Here is a 15,839-nt window from a genome sequence, read left to right as displayed (position 1 = left end):
AGCCTTTGAAAATCAATCCATTAACAATTAAGGTAATGTCTAGTCTAGTGTTTATTTCACACTCTCATTAGTGGACTGACAAACCCTTCACTTTTTCAAGCAGTAGGACTGCTCTGTTCCACAGGGGGGCTGTATCTCTGGGTCATACTTTTTCCCTTGTTCCCCATTAGAGCTGAGATCTGCTCCTGTGGAAGCATTCAGGAAAATTACCATGCAACACCATACCTTGGCATTGTGTTCCTTGTGAAGGAGATGCAGCTTTTGTGCTAAATATCCCCAAATATCCATTGAAGCAGAACTGGGGCAGAAAGGTATAGCCCTGACTGCCTGCTGAGCCCCAGGAGTTCTGTGTTGGGCTTGGGAAGAGAAAAAGCATTTACTGCAAGAGCTCATGTCCCTTTTCTCCATCTCCTGGGCAATAACAGTGTGCCCCAGATTGAATCTGACCTATGTATCCCTGCTTATGTCCCCAACACTGGGAGATTTCCTCAGATTGCTGGGAAATGGCTTCTTTGGAGAAACACTGTAGATGGCCAGAGGCACCAGACCATGAGGCTCTAGTTCTCAGTAGTCAATCCACCTCTGATCTGGGATTAAACTGAGGGTGGACCCCAAATGCCTCTGTGCGACCTGTTTGAGGGGTGGCATACCTGGGGGACTCTGCAGCTCTTGGGCACTGAGTTTATGAGGGTCAGTATCTCACAGCCAGACTGGGAACTGCAGGTACCTGTGGGGTCTTTGTGGCTCACCCCACCTTGAGGTAATGAATTTACCACTGCAGCTTCTTGGAATATATGTGTTACTCTAACTCTGATGTGAAGTGCAGGATGGCTTGCACTGCAAAAAATGACCTTTAGTTAATGCTGCTAGAAGATTACTAAATAATAACAATTTTCTCCCCCTAATTCTCATTCCTCCTTGTATTTTTTTGCCAATTTCTAGGTCAGATCCCCCATTCCGCTGCTCCTGCGCTAGCACAGCGATCAGGTTGCACAATTGCAGACGAGGGAGGAATCTGCTTCCCGAATCCCTATCTCCTCAGCACCCTTCCACGATTCTTCCCTTCTTTCCAACGTCTACGGCTGGGAGCCCATCCCAGGTAGGCTGCGGGTCGAGGGCTGCGGCAGGAAGGGTTTGGGGAGGTTGGGGGGTGCTGGCCCCCCCTGCCCGTGCCGGGGGTGGGACGGGGAGGCCACCGCAGCTCCCGGCGCCTGCGGGGCGGGGGGAGGACGCTGCCCGTGTCTCGCAGGTGTGGGCTCGCCTTCCCTTTGCCGCGTTTGGTAATTTATTATTTCTTCCCCCCCCCCCCCTTCTTTTCCTCCTTCCCCCTCCCGCTTTTCTCTTACGCAGTGGGAGCAGCCCGGCAGCCTGGCTCTGCCCAGCCGCCCTCTGTCCTCCCTCCCTCCCTCTCTCTCATCCCTCCCTTTTCCTTAAAAACGTGGGATCCGGGGTGCAGCCCCCTGCGCTGGCAGCATCCCTGCCTGGGAGAGCAGCCCCTTCCCCTCCTCCGCCTGCGGAGCCCCCGGCTTTGTCCCGTGTCCCCCTCCATCCCCCGGCCCGGGGGTGCTGGATGCGGCCGCGGGGAGCGGAGCCTGGTCCGGAGCTGCGCTAGAGTGGACCCGCCACAGGTACGGAGCTAGCTGGGGTTTATTTCCAACTTTGGGCTTTTCCTGCCGTTTTATTAGGATATGGACCAGGATGGGGGGGGAGGTTGTGCCTCAGCCCCAGTGGGAGGCTGCGGTGGCTCTCGGGGGACAACGGGGGGCCAGTGGAAGGTCTGGGGGCACAAAGCCGCGTGTAGGGACTCACCGGCCCGCAGGGATGGGAGAGGAAGGTGGGAGCATCCAGCCCTTGGGAGGGATGGCGTGTGCAGCCCGCGCGTCCCCTGCGCCGGCCGTGTGGAGATATGCGCGATCCCGGTGTGCCCGGGATGCGCCGGGCTCTCAGGGTTGTAGACCATCAGAATGCTCCTGGGAAGGCTCGAGGGGGAGGCTGTGTTCCCCGGCAATAAATCATCCTTCTCCCAGGTAATAAATCATCCTTCCCCAGCGCTTCTCACGCACACGCTTTGCCACAGTCCCGTGCTACCCGTTTGATCAGCAGATCTTAAAACTGTCTCTTGGTGCCCCAGGTCCTTGGCGCAGGCTGGTGCTTCAGGATGGACCCGCTCTTCCCCGCCCATATTTTTGAAGACCCTGACCTGAGAAAGCTGCTGAATGACTCCTCCATGCTCAACCTGAGCTTTCTCCCCAGCAACTGGTTTAACAACAGCACGGGGGACAGCTTCCTGCCGCTCAGCATCAAGATCACCATCGTGGTTGTCTATTCCATCGTGTGCATTGTGGGGCTGGTGGGCAACTGCTCCGTCATGTATGTGATTGTCAGGTAGGACACGCAGGGAGGCTCCAGGGAAGGCTGGGAGAGGGGCAGACCTTCCCTCCCTCAATCCCTGCTGCAGGTGAAGCAGGCAGGTGCTTCCCTGGTGTTTTTGATGTGCTTTAGTGGTAATGATGTAGCGTTTGTTACATTGTTTTGGTTTTATTTGTTTTTTTAACCCTTCCTAGGCTGTGATGAAGGTTTCCACCAGTTTTCAGCTGCCCTCTGGTGCCTCCTAAAGTTTAACTCAGAGAATGGAACAGAGAGAGCAGAACTGCTCAAAAAAAAATGTTTTGTGGGGTTTTTTTTGAGCGAGCTGGATGTCCCTAAAGAGGGCAATGAGCTGGAAGGGTTTTGCTGCCAGGCTGTGCTGGCTCCTTAATGGGACCTCTCCTTCCTGGGCTGTGTCCGGCACCCCAGCTGTGTTTGCAGGTGCTGTTCCATCTGGGAGCTGGCTCTTTCCAAAGCTGAACCTTGTTGCAAGGGGAATGGCATGTGCAGAGGTTCTACCTTAATTGTGCAGGGGAAAAATCAGGAATGTAACTCTTTCAACCCTTTGGAAGCTGTAGACATGAATAAGATGTGACAGGATGCTGCAGAGTTGAAGGCAACTTCTCTGACTTCTTGTGCTGAAGTCAGGAGAGTGGGAGGACCTTGACAGAGGGACAGAGCACAGACCATGAACCAGTCCAGCCTCCCTGCACCCTGCTGACATTTTAAGTGTCCCTATCTGACACTGTTGTGGTTCAAACCCCCCTTATTTCTGGGAATCAGAAACCTTGTTCCCCTTGTAAGTACAGAATAAGTTTATACAGCTGTTAGGCCTGTGATTGTGCTAAATCCCAGCACCCCCCTTCTGATCTCTGCACCCTTCATGTTAGGGAGGGAACTTCCATTTTATCCATGTCTTGAAGCAGATTCCTGCTGCAGGTGGATGCTGCCAGCACAAAAAAGACAGGTTGAATCCTCCAACAGAAAATGCAAATATTTAGCAGGTATTCAGACACTGATGAGATTGTCTTGCTCCTACCAGGAGCCCAAGGGCTTCCAAAGCATCTTTCCCCTGAATACACACAACTTGGTTGCAGGAGATGCTGCAAAATTCAAGTCTCTGGTATCAGAGGTTGGTGAAGGGTGGCTAAATCTCTGCTACAAGGGCAGAGTGAGGTGACTTCATCAGGCTGCCTGTGCTCCCTTTGCAGAGGAGTTCATGGCAGAGAGAAGGGATCCCATTAGCCCTGGTGAGCTGCAGATGCAGAGACCAGGTTTGCAGTAAACTAATGACATGTCTGGAGAGCTCGTGTTCCTGTTCGGTGTAGTAGCAGTCATTTGAGTAGTTTGTGGGTGTGTCCAAGTGTGGTGAGTGGTGAGGCTCTGGGAGTTAGAAGTCCTTGTCTGACAGTGATGCAGCTCCATGGGAATGCCAGCAGCAGAGGAAGGGAGTCCTTACCCCGTGCATGAGCCTTAGATGTGTGTAACAAGAAGTCTTGGCAGAAATCTCCCTGTCTGCAGAGGTCTTGTGGGATGTGAGCAGCTGGATCCTGCTGGCCCCAGCCCAGGGCTGTGACTGGGTATCACAAATAACATCAGTGTCCCAAGACAGCACCTGTGCCGTGGCCGTGCGTGCAGAATGGCGGCTTCTGTTCCACATCTTTTTGACTTTGATACCTTCCAGTTGGATAGATGGCACTCAGGAAAAGAAAGTGGGATTTCAGCACTGGAATTTCCCCTGGAACTTAACTTGTTCGTGTGTTCTCTGGTTTTACTTGGTTTAAGAAATTGAAAACTGAAGAAAGGTGCCACCCCCATCTCCCCCAGCCATTTTCCATTTCTCTATTTCCCTTTATTTAGAAACCCCTATATATTAAAACAAACAAACAAAAAAACCAAACAAAAACCCAAAACCCTTCAACATGAGTCTAGAGTACCCCCTTGAAAAGTATGTGCTGGGGAAGTTATAACTGAGCTGGGACATGTGCAGAACCTGCTGTTCCCACTGGTTCTCCCCATCTGTGTCCCCTGGGAGCTCAGTACTGAGCTGAGTTATACCCAAGGAAATGACCCTTCTTAGGTTGGTGAGTAACTACAACTTCTGGTTATCTCTGCTCAGGATTCTTCTCTCCTTGTTCTGTATGTTGAGGTCAGAAGTAGATGTGGGGATAAACTGAGCTCAGTATCCCAGATTTTACCCTTGCCATGTATGTGGATTGGTGCAGAGCTGCCACATCAGTGACCATACACGGAAGATGCTGATGAACTTCTCAAACACAGGTTTTTCTCCCCAGATTGGGGCATTGAGGCTTCGTGCCTTGAGTAGCATCTGTTTTTCAGTAGGTTGAAAATTGGTTGCTGGTAAGTCAACATGGGCTTTTGGAACTCTTAACAATATAGCTCTTCCATTAATGGAAAAATGATTGGCAAGCCCTCTGTGCTGCACCCCTGTCACCTGCAGACATGGTGCAGCCTATGAAAGTTGGTTGTTTGTGGTTTTTTTTTTCCATGCTTCGGCAAGGATAACCAGGCTCCAACATATTACACAGCCCATAAGAAAATCGTGTATTATCTTCCACAAAAAGAATGGTACAATGTCATAAACAATAATTGTTTCCTGGTTTTGAGGGAGCTGAGAAATAAGAAGACTCTAATACCTGCACTCGAGGAAATTGGAGGCATCAGAAAGGCTCATTTTTTGTTCCTTTTGAATGAGTCTTTTGCAGCACTGAGGGAAAAGTTTTAAAATCTCCCAGTATTTCACATGGAAGTAGAAATTCAGAGTCTCCTCTAGGTTTTCCCCTGTGTTATAGAACCCAGCCTACATCTCTATTATATTTGGAGTGATTTAAAATTTGGAATGATTAATTTAGAGACAGTCATCATGTGGCTGTCAGTCCCTTCCAGTGCTGAGCAGCACTAATTGGGTAAGATGGAGAAGGGCTCTCATCAGGAACACGATTTCCTAGACAGTAAAGGGCCTATTGTGGGAACCTGCCTCATCTGTGGCTTTGTTCTGCTGGCTCATTGTGGAGATCCTTGCCAGCAGGGATGATGCCTCCCCTCCCTCCTCCTTCTGCTGTTTGCTCTCTTCTGCATATATTTCCTGTTCTTCTTTTTAATGAATGTGAAACGAGGAGCTGAACAGAGGGTTTGGGGGGGAGAGTGAAGGAAAAAAGGCTGCTGAGATCCCTCTTAGCTATTAACTGAATTCTGCAAGGCTGCTTGCCCAAGAGCTTTGTTTTTAGGAAGGAAAGCAAAGGAGGAGGAGGATGGATTGTTCTTTCAGTGGCCCTGGGGGTGGGTGACTCACAGGGCCGGAGGTGATGCTGACCCAGGTGTTGTTATAGGGCTGTGACAGAGACCCCTGAACTGCTGCCAGCCACTCCTGTGCCAGGGAAGGGACAGCATGCAGCTTCTGGTCCAGGGACTCCTCTGTTGTCCCCAGCTCCATCATGCTGCTACAATGCTCAGCAGTGATGGCCTGGAGGACTCCTTTCCTCCAGCTCAGGCCCCCATGGGAATAATGATGCCCGATTTCTTGGGCACTCTTTACTATGGTTGCTCTCTGTTGGGAGCCCAGCAAAGTACTGGGGATGCTCAGCTCCCTCTATTGAAGAACACTTTTCAGAGCATTTTAAGCAATATTTCAGGCAGATGAGGGCTGACAGGCTCCCAGACTTTCATTTGCTGCTTCCAGGTGAAGGAGGAAGGATGTGATGGGGGGTGCCTGCACCATGATCCTGCCTGGGGATGCTGTGCCAGCTGTTATTCTGCTTGAAAACTGCCACAGTCCCTGAGAACAGGGGTGAGGGCAGCTGGCTGTGATGAGACAGGGAAAATGAAGTTAATTGTGACATTGCAGAGATGCTGATTTCTTAATAAAAAGCTTTCTAAGGGAAAAGCCTCGACCAGCTGAGTGTCTCAGAGCTGAAATGGAGCTTAATGCGAAGGGGACCCAGTGTGATGGTGGAGCCATCTGAGTCCTGCTTAGTTTTTCCTAGAAAAAAATACAAAATAAATAGACAATTCTTGCAATTTATAGAGAAGTGAAAGCCACACTGAGGGCTCTGTGCCCTGGAGAGGATGGTGAGGTGAGCGGGAGAGGAACCTGCTGTCATAGTGGCTGCACAGGACAGGTCTGCAGCTCCCTGATTTCTGGGTCCCCACCAGCCCAGGTGAGCTGGGCTCAGCCACATGTCTCATAGGAACCATGTCTGGTCCCGGCTAACACAGATCCTGTGGCTCCAGTTAGGAAGGCTCTTTGTTTCACCTGGCTTTGGTGAGATGGGTGCAAGAGAGTTGCCCCTGTGCAGCAGTAATTCTGTGATGTTTTAGTGTGGGACTCAGTTCCCAGTGTTTTTCATGGACTGGGCAATTCCCAGCAGAGTGTTGGATTCGAGCAACTCAGCAGTGGCAGATCTGACCCATGAACTGGGACAAGAGCATCTTGCTGCAGGGTGGAGGCTGATGAATGCCCTCCTCACACCAGAGCACCATTCCTGGTGGCCAAGCACCTGCTCAGGGATGTGGGAGCATCCCTGTGAGCCCCTGGCTGAGGTACTGAGGCTTTTGCAGCCACCCAGCCTCCTCCTTTGGCATGGCAGCAGCCGGGGCCATGTGATGTCCCCATCCACACTGGTCCCCAGAGAGCACCCAGAGGAGGAGGGCAGTGTTTGTTTTTTATAGTTGTCACTGGACACAGTGGTGAGACTCAAGAGCAAGAAAATCATCTGTCTCAAAGTATGTGCTCACCCTGGCTGGCAGCAAACTCCTTAACTAGCTCCTGCTAGTCAGTCCCTGTCCTGCTGGGTAATTTATAGGCTTTTAGGTGCTGTATTGGTGGCTGCTTTTGCTGTAGTGCCTGGCCTCAGAGCCCAAAGTAATTTAAATTTGTCCTTCTTAAACTCTCTGAATTTTTTCAGGGCCTGTTGAACCATTAAGAATAAATCATCTTGAACTGGTTAGAAGTTTGAGGCTGAGGGGGCTCTGAAATGGTGACCAGAGCAGCAGGGATGTGGGGAGCACAGTGTGGGTGTATGGCTGGGGGGACACAAATCACAATGGTGCATGCCAGATCAAACAGCAGGTTCACACAACCTGTGGGCTATAAGCAGGCTGGGAGCAGAGGTGTGAGAGAATCAGGGCTGATTTCTACCATCACAGGGTGGGAGTAGGTCAGTAAAAATTCTCCCTGAGCCTTTTCTGCTCTGTTTTGCTCCCAGGTGCACGTTCAGGGACTAGGGCAAAGGCTGGCACTGCTACCAGGCTGTGAAGTGGGGATGGAGGGAGCTGCTCAAGGTGAACAGCACTGTCTGCATCCCAATTAGCTGGAGCTATGAATATGAAAATCAAGAGACTCCAGGAGGCAGAGAGCTCCTGGAGATAATGCTCAGTGTTCCCTGTGGCTGCAGGCTTTGCTCTGGTCCCTCTGTCCCAGTGTCTGCTACCCCATTTTGGGTTGCAGTTTTGCTGCAGCCAGCTGGTTCTTAGCCTTGGGGCATCCAGAGTGGCTCACTGTCCTGCAGCCTTGCCATGGCTGGGTGGAAAAGAGGAAAAGTAGGAGAAACAGGTCTGCAGCTCCTCTGAGTCTCAGCCAGGGACAGAATCCATCCTTGTGAGAAACAGGGTCTTAAAGCCCAGAGAGCTGTGTCCTACCCATCTTCACTCCCAGATCGCATCTTCCCCTTGCTGAAGTCCAGCTTTGTTCCAGGTACTGTTGCTTGAGGTCCACTCATCAAAAAAGGAGAGGGAAGACATGTGCTGAGGTGGTATCCAGGCATTTTTTCTCTTAGGCTTCAGCATCCGAGAGAACAGGACTGCAGAGCAATTACTGTTGTGACAAAGGTGGAGCTGGATGAAGAGCTAAGAACCACTCTGTGGGAGATGCTCCATTAGGAAATTACCTCCATGACAGAGTGGAAGAAAGTGGCTCAGCAGGGAACTAATGTCCTCCGTGGAGGCCACAGGCTTATCTGCAGCAGAGCTGTGCCCCGGGGGGAGGAAACTGAGGTGCCTCCTAAAGCCCAAGAGTTTAATTTGTCTTTTTGCAGATTAAGAAAAAGAACACTCTCAGTTCCTGGAGGAAAAGAAAAAGAGATTAATCCACAGAGAAGCGATTAATTGATTTTTTTTGTGTACTGAACGTTCTGGAAATGTTTGGGAACATTGTTTGGTTGGGGTATTGGCTGTTGGCTCTCAGCATGCAGAGAAAGTGGAGTAGAAGTAATTAATTAGGTGTAAATTAATTTCCCCACCTTTCAAGAGCACAAAATCAGCTTAAAATCCACTAGAAGATGGGTTGAAGGAGGTAAGTGGTGGGCCAGTCACCTCAGCATGTCCCCATGTTGGAGGGAGCGAGGGAAGGTGGCTCTGCCATCACCTTGAGGAGGTGGTGAGGAAGGAAGCAGCAGAGAGGGATCTGTGCATTGAGAGAGAGCAGATTTTGCAGGGCCAGGCTGAGCAATTGCAGCTGGACTCCAAATTCTTGCTGAGAAGTGTCTGGGAAGAGAGGGGCTGGTAGGGGTGGAGGGGTGCGGGAGGGAGCTGAAGGTTTGTGATCTTCACACCCTGAGCTCAGGGCTGGCTGAGATGCCCCAAAATTCTCACAGTTCTGAGGAAACAGGAGTATTCAGGGAGGCAGCTTTGTCCCCTGTGGATGTTGGAAGGGGGCTGGAAATAGGTGAATTCTGCTTGTTTCTCCCACTGGTCAATTAGAAAAACAAACTCAAACAACCTTTAATTTTTTTCTGTTTTGCTGTCAAGTCACTCATCATTGCTCCAAATTGTTATTCCCTTGAGTTATAACGTCAGTAAGAGCAGCCAGTGTTAGAGGCATGTTGATGAATTGCCTCCAGCTCCAGTCCTCCTGAAAGGATGGACTGCAACAACCTTGACCTTTGGAAAGCTTGAGCCAGCCCAGCCAGTCTGTGGTATGCAGAGAAGGCCACAGCTCCCAGGAGACCTTTGCTAGCACAGTCTTAGATGACTGAATCATTTCCTAAAGCCTGAGCTGACAATACTTATTTTTGTGGGGGCTGATAAAAAAACAGTGATTTGATTTTCTTCATTTTAATTCCCCTCTGCTGACCTAGAGGGGAAGGTGACTGAACCCACCTAACAGACCTACCTCATCCCCCTGAGTACTTTGCCATGCTTGGCCCAACTGCAGGTGTTCAAACACAAAAAGAAAACTTGCCTACCCTGAGATGCTGCTCTGGGGTTCAGGGCACTGGAGTCTGTGGTAATCCTGCTTAGGAAATCCCAAAGCTTAAAGCCCTGGCAGCTGCCAGGTTGAGTTGGATTTGCAAAGTGTTTTGCTTGTTCATCCTACCACAAAAGGAAAGGCACTGGCATTTCTCTTCTACTAGTTCTGGTTACATAAGTTTATCTGGGCTGGCTTTCTAAGAACCTGTGATTTCTGGGGCAAGAGGAGCCTGACACAGGCTTTTGTAGGGACCTCAGTGTTTCCAACCATGTTTCCATCAGTGCTCACCTCCAAACGCTTTCCTTGGCTTTGAAGGTCAAATGGAACATTCGGTCTTGCTTTCTGAAGCCACTTTCAGATTTCTAATACAAGCCCAGCCTAAAGCTCCAAGGCAGGTAAAAAAATAGACTTTATAGTCTGGATTGTGGCTCCCCTGGCTCCTATTCTTGCAAATCTGGCCACGTCACTGTGTGTCTCAGCAGAGTTCAGAGTGTGCCACTGATAATGTTCTGCCAAGCATTCAAATAATCTCTCAAGAACTGAAGTTCAGACCCTGAGGGGAGGGCACAGAGCTGAGAAGGGCAGTTGTGGGTTTGCTGTTCTGAATCAAATTGACAAAAAGAGCTTTTTAGGTCAAATCAGACCCTATAATATTCTAATACAGAGTGAAAATAGGGTGGCAGTTTATAAGCAGAAGTGTTACCCTCAAACGATCTTGCACTCTATTAATAACATACATCCCTGTCTGCCATTTTTGGCCACATTTCTTCAAAGGCCATTAGTATAGTAAATGATGGATGAGCTATAGTTTTAAAATTATACCTATTTGAGCTTCTGTTCTGCCCATGAGAGGAACATCCTGGAGCTGAAATGTTAGATTCAGTCCCAGAGTCACTGTTGAGCTTCCATTTCTGCAGACTCTGCATGTCTCATGGGTAGGTGATTATGGTTTGCTCTGCATCGTTTCCCATGTGTGAAAAGGAGATGATTGCCATTACAGCAAGGTGAATCTCTCTTTTGGGCAGCCAGTTCATATGATAAAAGTAATATTGAAATGACAAAAATTCTTTTAAGTAGAGTTGACTTGTGACTTTACCTCTTTCTTGAGAAAGATCCATTGTGATATTTTGATTTCTGATTCAAACCTCATTCCTCACGAGTTTTTAGCTGGCCAGGGCTGGCCATCCCACCTGTTCTGATCTGACAGCTCACATTAGCCACACCCTTTGAATGTGAGCCCTTACAAAATGGCTAATCAGCTTAGCCCTGGATCTTTCAAATCATCATATTGGGTAAAGCTTTCACCAACATTTATAATAACGAAGCCATATGTGATGAAATCCTAGGGTAACCTTATTGAAGTCATTTTTCAAGAACCACTGTGAGTTGACAGGCTCAGGCTTTCATGGTCCTCCCTGGCAGTCTGAGGGAATAAACTTCTCCTGCCCATGGAATTGATTATGAAGGTACCATACGTGATCTTTTAGGAGCTGGATTGAGCTGTGTGTTGATAAACCTGTGGGAGGTAGAAAGGTGAAGGATGGTCAGTCTTATTATATAAGAAAATACTGCATCTCCTTCCCAAAGTGGCAGAATGACCTCTTCAGTAGAGTTTAATGTCTTACTGCTCATCAGGTGGAGCTCTAACCATTGCTCATTCCTGCATTTCAGATTCACCAAGATGAAGACAGCAACAAACATTTACATCTTTAACCTCGCTCTGGCTGACACCCTGTGCCTGATGACCTTACCCTTCCAGGGTACAGACACATTCCTGGGCTTCTGGCCCTTCGGCAACGTCCTCTGCAAGATCGCCATCTCCATCGACTACTACAACATGTTCACCAGCACCTTCACGCTGACCATGATGAGCGTGGACCGCTACATCGCCATCTGCCACCCCATCAAGGCCCTGGACATCCGCACTCCCCACAAGGCCAAGGTGGTGAATGTCTGCATCTGGGCACTGGCTTCTGTCTTCGGCATCCCGGCGATGGTGATGGGATCCGCGGAGAACGAGAACAACGGTCAGTGAAGCTGCACCCGGTGGGTGGGAGGTGGTGGTGGCCAGGAGAGCCCATGGGCTCGAGATGCCAGTTTCATCAGCGGGGTGAGGGCTCTGCTGTAAAGTTGTCTTAACTCTCTCCTTTCTTCCCTTGTTTCCCTGTATCACTGCTGCTGCCTTCCAAGTGTTAAACATAGAATCGCAGAATCATTAAGGTTGGGAAAGACTTTGAAGAACATTAACTCCAACCACTTCTCTAACTAGTCTAAACTAATCTCAATGTTGTGCAGATGCCTTTTTGCTTGTACTGTGTTTGCTGATCTTCTTTTCCATTTGATTTTTTTCACTTTTTTTCACTTGCAGAAATTGATTGTCTAATTAAACTCCCTTCGCCAGTGGACTACTGGGATCCTGTGTTCGGCATCTGCGTCTTTCTCTTCTCCTTTATGATCCCCGTGTTGATCATCACCATTTGCTACAGTCTCATGATCAGACGGCTCAAGAACGTCCGTGTCCTCTCAGGCTCCAAGGAGAAGGACCGAAACCTGAGGCGCATCACCCGAATGGTCCTGGTGGTCGTGGCAGTCTTCATTGTTTGCTGGACTCCCATCCAGATTTTTGTGCTGGTCCAGTGCTTGGGTGCCAAGGCAGAAAGTGAGCTCGAGCTGGCCATCTCCTGCTTCTGCACCGCGCTGGGGTACGCCAACAGCAGCCTGAACCCCGTGCTCTACGCCTTCTTGGATGAGAATTTCAAGGCGTGCTTCAAGAAGTTCTGCTTCCCCACCGCCTTCAGGACCGAGCTCCAGATGTCCAACAGGATGTGCAGCATTGCCAAGGATGTGGCCTATGCCTGCAAGAACTCGGAGGGGACTAACAATCCGGCCTGACTAGGCATGGAAATTCCCATGGTGGCTGTCGCCCAGCAGAGTCCAACCACCCCCACGTCAGAACTAACTCAGATAACAGCTCTTTAGCAGGACCTCAAAACTGAGAGGCGAGAAACAATTCTGGGGGTTGGGAAAACTGGATACTGCAAGAGCATACAGAAAAAGTAAGCCCATTTGATGCATTTTAATTCTAGTGCATCCTGCACTGAGGAACGTGTTTGAAATCAGCCCTTGATTCCTGTGAAACCCTGGGGGTTTGCAACATTATTGAGAGTTCAGGAATTAAGGATTTAAAATAGGCGTCGCTCCTGGGACTTACACTTTTGCTGCTGGGAGACAGACAGAATGTAAACTCTTCCATTGCTTTTTGCCTCCCTGAGTTGAGATGTTAACAGCTCGTGTGGCTCAGCAGGCGCTCGCATGCAGGTTTTATTCCTGTACCACCACTCTGAAATTAGACTTTGCTGCAGCCAAAGTGGGCAGGAGCCATCAGACAAAACCTAAGATCATCTCCAGGATGAGTCATCGTGCACGGAAGGATGTGGGGAGGGAGAGGAGGGAGCTGGTGGAAAGGGAAATTCAAACTGCCTTGGAGGACAACGCCAGCTCCTGCAGACGGGGTCTGCAGTAAACCCCTCCTCTCAGAGGGGAGCAGGGGGTGAGAAGGGACTGTAAAAACTGAAGAGTGTGGCTCCAAAGAGGAGGAAATGGACACAGTTCCTCATTTACATGCTGCTGCTGCTTTTTTTTCTTTTTAAACTCTGTGTTTCCAGTCTGCCAGTGGACAGATTGTGTCTATACATACACGTCTGCAGTGCTCTAGGTACAGATAGATGGTAGGATTTCACCTTGCCAAGCATGCCTTGGGGATCTTCCTCAGTGAGAGGAGGAAGGAATGAAGTGGCCTATATATAAATGTATTTATGTATAGGGGAAAGCTATTTTGGAGAAGTCAGAATGGCAGCTCCTCCAGAAGACTTGGACATTCCTGGTAGCATGTGGCAGCCTAAAACAGTCCCATCTGCTCTGCATGGGATAAGTGGGGCACAAACCATACAAAAGGTGGGGGTTTGGGGTTTGTTTTGTTGTTTTGGGGTTTTTTTTTAACTGCAATGAGATCCACGATTCTGAGAGCACCTGGGAAATGCTGCCCAGGTACCACTCCTCCTGCCAACTGTGGATTGATTTTTCCTCTCTCAGTAGGTCAGAGCTTTGTGGAAAATGAAATGTTGTGTCATTTCATTCAATAATGAAAGCTTCCCCAAAGAGTTTAACCACCGAGTGCTCTCTGTGCTGGAGGGGACAGCAGACTGGTATTCTCCCTGTAGCACAACAGCCTGGGGAAATCTGGGCAGTGGTGGCCAGTGGTGCTGATGGGGAAGCAAAGCAAAGACCCCCATGTGGAGATGGGAGGTCAACTTCAATCTAAGAACTGGCAGCGTCGTCCGGACTGTACAGATTTCTTGTGAATATATTTCTTGTGCTCTGATCTAGGAGATTCTGTATTTTTAATGTATTGATTTGCCAATATTTTAATGCTGTCATGTTCTTTACATATGCTGTATAAAAAAATCGAATGTTATATTTCTATGTAGAGTGTTTCCCTTATGGTTGGGCTTAAAATATAGATGAAATTCCAGTGTCCCATGTATAGGACCCAGATCCCTTGTAAACTGCTCGAGCTGAGAGGATTTTGATGCTGTGATTAGCATTTGATTGGGAATCTGGAGGGAAACCAGAGCAAACTTTGCAATTATCACTTCCCCTGACTAATCTGGGGGGAGGAGGAAATCTGGGCACTTTAAGCACTTTGCAATGGATGTTTATCCCCAAGTACTCACCAGGAAATCCCACACAGCCCCCAGGCATGGAAAGAACAACTCCCTGAGAACTGTGCTGCTGGCAAGCTGCATCCATGCCCTTGGAAAAGCTGAGTTTGGTGGGATGTTGTGGTTGTGGATGCAATAACAGTGTTGGGCAGTGAGTGACCTTGGGTTTGCTCAGCCCCTCAGCTGTCAGGTGATCTGATGGGGTCTGGGTATGGTTGGGCCTGAAGCTGGGAACCAACTGCTGTTCTGGCTGTTAGCGAGCAGGAGAGCATTCCTTAGTGGCTGGCTAGGGAACAGCCACTCTCCCTTTGCCATTCTTGGTTGAGTTTTTAAATAGATTTATGTCCTCTGAAAAAAATATACCTGTGTTTGGCGTTTTTTAAATACGGATTTTGTTATAATGACTATGCTGCAACGATCTTACATAATCAAGTACCAGTAAATGTGTGTTTACTAAGCTTTTGGATATTTCCATGGCCCTTGCAGTGACTGTGTTTAGACATTCTGTTCAATGCTCAGTGGAGTTTGTTATAAGAAGAGCAACAAAAACCTGAAAGCAGAACTTCATTGTACTGTGCCTATGGAGTTACAGGCTTGTGGTCAGCTGGATGGCTGTAGCACTGGCTCTGTAATTCTCTTTGGAAATGGTTGTGTTGGTGTGATTTTACAACTGCTGCAATGTAAATGACAATTTCCTAGGTGGCTATTTGTGTGCTTTAATAAAGGAAAATAAAACCTCCTGTGCACTGAATGATGGTCTGGAGGATTTAGCTGTGTGGGTCAGGGGTGTCTCAGCCTGATCCTTTTTAGTGAGATCAGTGGGAACTTTTGTGTCACAGGCAACTTTGTAGTTAACACAGGAACAGAAGATGTGAAAATGCTGGAAAATCGGTGGTTGGAGATGAGTGTGAGTTGCCTGCACCCTGCCAGCCTCCACAGGGTCCCTGGGTTTTGCAACAGGCAGCTCTGGTGTGCAGGCAGCTGCCTGCTGTAAGAGGTGAAGTCTGATGTAGGATGAAAACAAGCTCTTCCCACATGCTCTCTCCACAATTCCAAGGAGTTATGGGGTTAGGCATGATCATGGAGAGTAATAAATTACAGTGCTGCTCTGAAAATAAAGCCAAGGCCATATTCTCCAAGAAAGATCAGCCAGTGAGATGTGTGATCAGGGAAGCGCTTTCTGCACAGAGATCAATATTCCTACCCAAGCAGGTAAATATCAGGAGAGGGTTTTTTATTAGCAGGGGTGATTTTCTTCTCAAAAAAGAAAAAACAAACTGCTGAGAACAAAAATGGAAATCTTTATTTCTCTTCTAGTTCAGTTAATTATAAGTGTCCAGGGGTGAGTTCTCATAGCAAAACCATAAACCAAAGTGCTTTACTCAGTATTATGGGATTTATTAATGTGTTCTCTTTGCTGCTGCTGGCTGAAGTCAAGTGCTGGAAAAGGCTGAGGAATGGATGAGCCAGTGATTGAGCTCTCTCCTGAAGAACCACTTGGTTTGCAGCAAATCTGGCTTTGGAAATGCCACATTTCCCTTCCT

The 15,839-nt window shown here is 48.8% G+C and overlaps 1 protein-coding gene across 1 annotated transcript; it reads left to right on the top strand.

Moving 5' to 3' along the window:
• The first annotated feature begins 999 nt into the window (after positions 1-999).
• On the top strand, positions 1,000-15,046 carry OPRL1 (opioid related nociceptin receptor 1). The gene is made up of 5 exons (XM_032705223.1): positions 1,000-1,099; positions 1,351-1,628; positions 2,132-2,385; positions 11,246-11,601; positions 11,943-15,046. Exons 3-5 carry the CDS (start codon positions 2,159-2,161, stop codon positions 12,464-12,466), a joined length of 1,107 nt encoding a protein of 368 aa, XP_032561114.1. The 5' UTR covers positions 1,000-1,099; positions 1,351-1,628; positions 2,132-2,158; the 3' UTR covers positions 12,467-15,046.
• The last annotated feature ends 793 nt before the right edge of the window (positions 15,047-15,839 follow it).

The sequence above is a fragment of the Chiroxiphia lanceolata genome, chromosome 17 (assembly GCF_009829145.1).
Source record: "Chiroxiphia lanceolata isolate bChiLan1 chromosome 17, bChiLan1.pri, whole genome shotgun sequence".
Classification (NCBI taxonomy): domain Eukaryota; kingdom Metazoa; phylum Chordata; class Aves; order Passeriformes; family Pipridae; genus Chiroxiphia; species Chiroxiphia lanceolata.
Note: the sequence above shows the minus strand (reverse complement) of the source record. Positions and strands in the feature narration are given on the sequence as shown.

What these genes read in the sequence shown, in the direction of transcription:
- OPRL1 (XM_032705223.1), top strand. Translation starts at nt 2,159, where the DNA reads ATGGACCCGCTCTTCCCCGCCCATATTTTTGAAGACCCTGACCTGAGA. An exon ending in GTCATGTATGTGATTGTCAG is followed by an intron (nt 2,386 to 11,245) that starts GTAGGACACGCA and finishes CCTGCATTTCAG; the next exon opens with ATTCACCAAGATGAAGACAG. An exon ending in CGCGGAGAACGAGAACAACG is followed by an intron (nt 11,602 to 11,942) that starts GTCAGTGAAGCT and finishes TTTCACTTGCAG; the next exon opens with AAATTGATTGTCTAATTAAA.